The 6,682-nt window shown below is 48.9% G+C and overlaps 1 protein-coding gene across 1 annotated transcript; it reads right to left on the bottom strand.

The window, feature by feature from the left end:
- Positions 1-760: 760 nt before the first annotated feature.
- On the bottom strand, positions 761-4,432 carry TXNDC15 (thioredoxin domain containing 15). The gene is made up of 5 exons (XM_027747660.2): positions 4,336-4,432; positions 3,892-4,247; positions 3,216-3,379; positions 2,887-3,017; positions 761-2,194 (listed from the first exon to the last, which is right to left on the bottom strand). The coding sequence occupies exons 1-5, from the start codon at positions 4,388-4,390 to the stop codon at positions 1,998-2,000; spliced, it is 903 nt and encodes a 300-aa protein (XP_027603461.1). The 5' UTR covers positions 4,391-4,432; the 3' UTR covers positions 761-1,997.
- Positions 4,433-6,682: the final 2,250 nt, after the last annotated feature.

Here is a 6,682-nt window from a genome sequence, read left to right as displayed (position 1 = left end):
GAGAAGGGAGCTGGGAACGGGGAGCAGGGAGCTGGGAACGGGGAGCAGGGAACGGGGAGCAGGGAGCTGAGAACGGGGAGCAGGGAACTGGGAACGGGGAGCTGGGAACGGGGAGCAGGGAGCTGGGAACGGGGAGCAGGGAGCTGGGAACGGGGAGCAGGGAGCTGGGAACGGGGAGCAGGGAGCTGCCTCCGCCGCCGCGCCTCCCGCTTGAACGAGGGGAGGAGGCTCGAGGAGCTCCCCATGGCTCTGTAAGACTCCCTGCCAGGAGGGTGCAGGGAGGTGGGACGGGGCTGTGCTGCCGTGAGAGCACCAGAGGAAATGGCCTCAAGCTGAGACAGGGAGGTTCAGATTTAATATTAGAAAGTTTTCCCTGTTGGGGTGGTCAGACATTGAAGGGCGGCCCAGGAGGCGGTGGGGTCACCATCCCCTGGAGGTGTTTGAGATGTGGCGTTGGGTGATGTGGTTCAGTGGTGTAGGGGTGACAGTGGCGGTGCCGGGTGGACGGTTGGACTGGACGATCTAAAGGTCTCTTCCAACCTCTGTGATTCCATTATTCCATGACACGTACCCGGGAGGAGAACGGGAGGCATCCGTGGGTGGATCCTGCCAGGTTTCATTTCCATCCCATGGGGCTGCACTGAAACAGCCCCGTTCCATTTGTAAACACATCCCTGTTTCTTCAGCAGTGCGGAGATGAGCACCAGGGACAATCCAGCCCTGGGTCTCTCAAATGAACCAGATGGCAGAGGCAAGAACACTCATTCAAAATCTTGGATCTTTATTAATAACATCCATCGTAGCTTTATCTTCGGTCATACCGACGTTTTACCAGTGCAGTTTCCTTTTTGGACACAGAAATACAGGACCTCCACTTTCCAAAGGAAAAGACAGAGCCAGCAGAGAAATACTTGAAGAGTTAGGTTGCAGAGATACAACTCTTTGTGAAGCAATAAGTCTTTGTTTTGCCTTAGCTTAGTTTGCTCTCTAAATCTTCCTATCAGGGTACTCTGGCAAGCCTCCACTGTGGTAGATGCTATGCAATCAAATAATCCAAATGCCACACAACATACCAGTCCATACCTTATCCAAAGTCTTCCATACTAATTATAACTAAAAAAATATCAATTCTTTATGTAGCCTCAGCTGGAGACTGTGGAACCAGCAAACATGGTAGTAGAAATTTAAATAAACATCAGGACTGGTCTTGCTAATTTAGGCAGGTGAGCCATAGTTCAGAAATCGCATGTTTTAAGTCCTATAAGAAAGTGACTTAAAAGGTTTCACTAAAAACCTCATTTATTTTTTTTTAAAAAGGACAATTAATACAATTTCATTCTCCAGGAATGTGGTAAATAAGCTGTATAGACACACACAAAAATAGTGAGGTCAGCTTGGGAAGTTATTCTAAATCTCATCAAGAACTGCCACTGAGTCAAAACTCAGGGCAGAGTGAAGGAGAAAAGCAGCACCATCCCAGTGCCAGAGGTGGGAACAGTCAGCCACGGGAATGAAACAGCTTTGGAACTGTTACTGCTGGCAGACAATGGAACAGCTCATCTGAAGTTCACTGTCTTGTAAAACATCATTTATCTCCCTTCACCAGTGTTTTCCTTCCAGTGCCATGTACAGACAGACCAGGGAGCTCTAAAAATCTTCCTTGGTCTACAAGGGAGAGCTTGTAGATCAGGGAGCTCTTCAGAAGAGCAAAGTAGAACTGTATCACTAATTACACTGGAGCCCACGAGAAAGAGGCCAATCAGAGCAGCTTAATAAATACTTTAGTTCGTGTTTCTTCGTATCTGTTTTCTTACCACCGTAGTCGCCACGAATGTGCTTTTTACAGATTCAGTAGTGGATAAATAAAGCCGATTTTTAGCCGTTATTATAAATTACAACCGACAAATTCAACAGTTCGTTCTTAGGAGCTTCTAGGCCACAGAAATTCCCGCTTTACCAATAAGTGGGATTTCTTGTCCCCGTTTCAGCATCTGAGGTTATTCCTGGTGTTCGTGCTCTTGTCCCGGGATGAGCCAGCGGATGCTCTCGGTCCGAAGGGTCGCGTAGAGGACAAAGCTGGCCAGGAAGAGCACGGAGAACAGGAGCAGCCAGTCTATGCCCTTCGTCAGGACGCTGGGCAGGGGCCCTTCCCAGTCCTCCTTTGTCACAGCCACGTCACTTTTAGCTTCTATCCCTAAAAAACAAATCACCTGAGCAACGTCATAATCCTCAAATACAGAGAGGCTGGTTCTACCTGGAGCTTTGTTTCAGTTCTCAGACTAAGGCTTATGCACAGGTAGACTTAAAATTTTGGTGAGATGGCCCTTGTGTGTTAACATATATCTATCAAAGGATTTACTTACATAAAAACATTGATTCTTATGTGTATTTTCATAGCAGGACAGGGCTCGTTCTGTCCTCCCACAGCACAGACTTGGGTAAGTTTGTAGGGGTTTTTCAGTGCACGGAAATTTAATTTAGAGTGTTTTTTCAGGAATTTTATTTTTGTGCATTTCTGGAAATGTAGACCCACACAGCAGTTCAGTGTAGATTAGAAGAGAACTAGCTGGCTGGCAAAGAGAATTAAATTTATTTCACTTTCAATTAAATCTTTGGGCAGGAAGATGTGCTCCAACCTTCTACCATCCACTCTAGCTAAACCCCACTGTTCCCCCTGCTCTATGACTGCAGCCCAAGGAACTGATTTTCTACTCTCAGCCCACACAGAAATCCAGCTCATGGCAGCAACTGATTATATAAACCTCTGCTGGGTCCTCTCAGGGTATTCATGAAGTTCATTTTAAGGAACAAACACAGGGAGAGGAAATTTTGGAGTTAAAAGCCAGCCTGTTCTTCCCACTGACACATCAGGGCTGATTGACACACCTGTTTGGTTAAAGATGAAGTCTTTCAGGGTTTCCAGCGTTCTGTCTGTATGATTAAATCTAGCCATGGGTTTAGCACCTTGGAAAAGGAGGATATTTGGTACAGCCACAGTTCCAAATCTAGTTGATAAACTGGTGGACATAAGGCAAACACAAAGCAGGAAAGAAATTAAATCTACTGAAGGAAGAAATAAAGACAGTCATGTTACAGGAATTGTCAGTCTCACTAAATTAAATTGTCATCTTATACGGAAAAAAGAGCACTGCTATTTTTAAAACTCAAATTTAACAGAACTAAACTGCCGATGGAGCACAGGGAGTGAGAGTTACCTGCTGTGCTGGGACGCATCCAGTGCCAGGAAGCGAAGGGTTGGAAATGCTCGGGGTAAAGAGTTAAAATGAGGTGCCAGGCTGGCAGAAAAGCGGCACCACGGAGTGTAGAACAGGACCAAAGTGCAGTCACTGCTGTTTGGGTTTAGGAACTCCATCAGGTCCTTGGAGAAAGAACAAGAAGAACAAGCACGGACAACTACATATTTCACAGAGTTAAATTCTACGTAGGGATGCACCGCTCAGTTAATTAAATACTGGGCAATATTACCAAGTTAACTGCACCTGTGCTTAATCTTTTTACAACAGGTAGAGGATTGCATTTAACCATTTTCAAAGGTTGATTTAAAAGTTAATAATTAAAAAATATACACAGGCATAGCCATTACAAGAAACAAGCTGGCAGTAGGTGCCATTAACGATTTCAGAGAGAAGCACCAGTGCACGGAGCAGCAAAGCTGGCAGTTCCCTGCAGGCACAGAGATGACAGACACAGACACATGGAGTGCGCTGTATTTCCATTTTTTTCCAATCAGAATGACCCGAAAGGCCTCCTTGCCCGGATATATCTTCGGTAGCACAGAGGATGTTACACAATAACATTCACTAAGTGAAGCACTGAGAGCACCACACCGACACCTTCCCCCCCTCTGGCGTTCACCCCAACCCCGGGTACCTGCGACACGTTCAGGATCTGCAGCGTGAAGCGCTCGATGCCCGTGGTGTTCCTCTCCTCGCAGTTCACCTTGGGGGCTTTGGCGCTGTCGGTGCCGTTCGGCTCCTCGGGCAGGACGGGCTCCAGCACGGGCTGCTCGCGGGGCGGGCCCGGGGGTGCTGCGGGGCCGCTCCCGGTGGGGCCGCACGTCCCGGCCCCGGCCGTCCCTTCGCAGGGGCCGCCGCTCGGCTCGGCGGGCACTGCCGAGAGCAGCACGGGCGGCTCGGCCGGGGCGCCGCTGCCCAGCATCGCGTCCGCCATCTCGGCCGTGCGGTACCGAACGGGCTCGGGGCCGCCCGCGCCGCGCTCCGCCCCCCCTGCGGGACCCAGGCGGGGAGGAAAGGACGTGTCAGTGCCCCGCACCTCCCGCGCCGGCACCGCGCACCCAGAGCCCCCCGGTCTCACCTGCGGGAAAGACCCTACCGAACCAGGACAGCGCCAGCAGCGCCAGCCGCCACATCCTCACCCTCGGCCCCGGCCACCGCGGCCGCGTCTCCCCGGACAACGATCGCTTCCGCCGGATCCCCGGGACACTTCCAGTTCCGCCGGGGTTGGATTTCCGTGGGAAGGGCGCTCGGGGCGCGGCCGCGGCGGGACAGGGCCGGGGCAGGGCCGGGACAGCCGCGCTCGGCAGGGTCGGGCAGAGCCCTGCGCGGGCCGGGCCCTGCGGGAGCGCGGTGAGGGCTCGGCCCGGCCCTGCCCGCGGTAGACACGGATCGTGTGGATTTAACCGAGTTTTCTCGCGGTTCCGCTGAACCCTGAGTTGGGATTGTTCAGCCTGGAAAAGGGAAGCGTTCGGGGTGATCTCAGTGCGGCCTGCCAGTACCTGAAGGGAGATTAGAGGAAAGATGGGGCAAGAGCATTTACAAGAGCGTGTAGTGACAGGACGAGGGGGAATGGGTTCAGATTGAAAGAGTAGGTTTCGACTGGATGTTAGGAAAAAATTATTTGTTAAAAATCTTTTAGGGAAAAATCCTTCCTTGTGAGGGTGGGGAGGTCCTGGCACAGGTTGCCCAGAGAAGCTGTGGCTTGCCCCATCCCTGGAAGAGTCCAAGGCCAGGTTGGAGCAACCTGGGCTAGTGGAAGGTGTCCCTGCCCATGGCAGGGGGGCCAGAACAAGATGATCTTTAAAGTGCCTTCCAACCCAAACCATCCTGTGATTCTGTGACCCCCCCCTGGCAGGGCTGAGCCCACACCGTGTACCCGGAGCCACCGCCCAGCCCAGGTCTGGGGCTGCTGCTGGAGGTGTTTCCCTGTTGATTTAAAGGAGTTCAGGTCATTAACCCGCACCCTGGAAAAAGGCAGGGAAAGCAAAGTACGTGTGTAAAAATAAAGATGGGTGTCGTCTTTATTACAAAACCGGGATTCTTTTGGTTGGTTTTTACTTAGGGACTCTTCTCCAACTCTAACTCTGTCCTTCCTTACAACGCACATTTTCTTGCTTGAAATTTTTTCTTTAAAGTCCTATTTGCATAAGCACTGATATTGAGGACATATTAGCCTAAAAATAGAAAACATGAGGTTTGCACATAGAAGGAAAATATTTAATTAGACCAGCTGATACAGAGCAAACTTGAAAGCAAAAACACAAAAGGAATCCAAGGTGGTGTGGACTAGTCAGGAAAAAGCTGCCCCTTTCCCCATTGCCCTTATGCTTGAGTATGGGCAAAGTAGCATTTTCAACTTGGAAATGATTTTTTACTGCAAATTTAATCCTAACATAATACTCTTCCTGCCATACATAAATCAAAATGGTAGTTTTTTTATGGTGACTCTAATCTATCAATGGAACACAACTGAACTCCTCAGAATCATAGTCAGGCTTTGCCACACCTGACTCCCAACAAACACAGTGTGCCAGTGCTTAGGCATTACAGAAAAGGCACATTTAATGTCCTGGCAGTTTTGCTTCAAAATTATTTTCAATGGCTTGCATTTTTCTGATTTTTAATGCCAAATGTCTGTTTTCTGGAAAAAGTCTGTTAAAAAATACACTGTTTTGCATCTATTCAAAAATCTTGGCCACACTAGAAAAGCTGCTTGCTAGGGAAGGAGCTGAAATTTAGCAAACAGGAAGATTTGCAAAACATGAGTCTTTCTGCACCCATGAAAACTTGGTGGGTATTTGTGCACCTGAGACTTGTGCAGCTGGACTGCTCAGTAACACCAGGTACCAGACATAAAATGCCAGTCCAGCCCCAGAACAAGCCCTGCTGTCTCACCATACAGAAATCTGAAATTATTAAGAGACAGAACCATCTCAAAGACTCTCTGAAGATGTCCAGCTTGTGTAGCTGATACCCCACCACTGCCAGTCTGTCAGCATGAATAAATCATAAACTGTCATCAGAAACCACACCAGGTGTGCATTGAGGGAACAGCCTGCCCTGCAGCCTCCATCCTTCCCTCCATGGCAGGGAACACAGCAGCCATGGAAGCAGCTGAGCTGAAAAGCCTGTATTCTTCTATGATATCATTTGTGTGATTTAATAGCTAATACTTCAGGTTTCCTTAGAACCAAGAAAATAATCCATTTTGCTCAAGAATCACATCCAGGAACTGATTTTTAGAGCAGGATGTAGCATTCTGAAGCTGAACTCTGTTCTGAACATATCCAGTCACTTTGAAAGCCAAATATTTAGCATTACCAGAATCACCAACAAAAAAAAGCCAAACAAACAAGCAAAACCCCAAACAAAACAAAAAACCCACACAAACAAACAAGGCATCAGATGTTCTTTTCAGGTAAAAG

Source organism: Pipra filicauda, unplaced genomic scaffold (assembly GCF_003945595.2).
Source record: "Pipra filicauda isolate LSUMZ 115617 unplaced genomic scaffold, ASM394559v2 scaffold381_size687511_pilon, whole genome shotgun sequence".
Taxonomy (NCBI): Eukaryota; Metazoa; Chordata; class Aves; order Passeriformes; family Pipridae; genus Pipra; species Pipra filicauda.
This window is presented reverse-complemented; position numbering and strand designations above follow the sequence as displayed.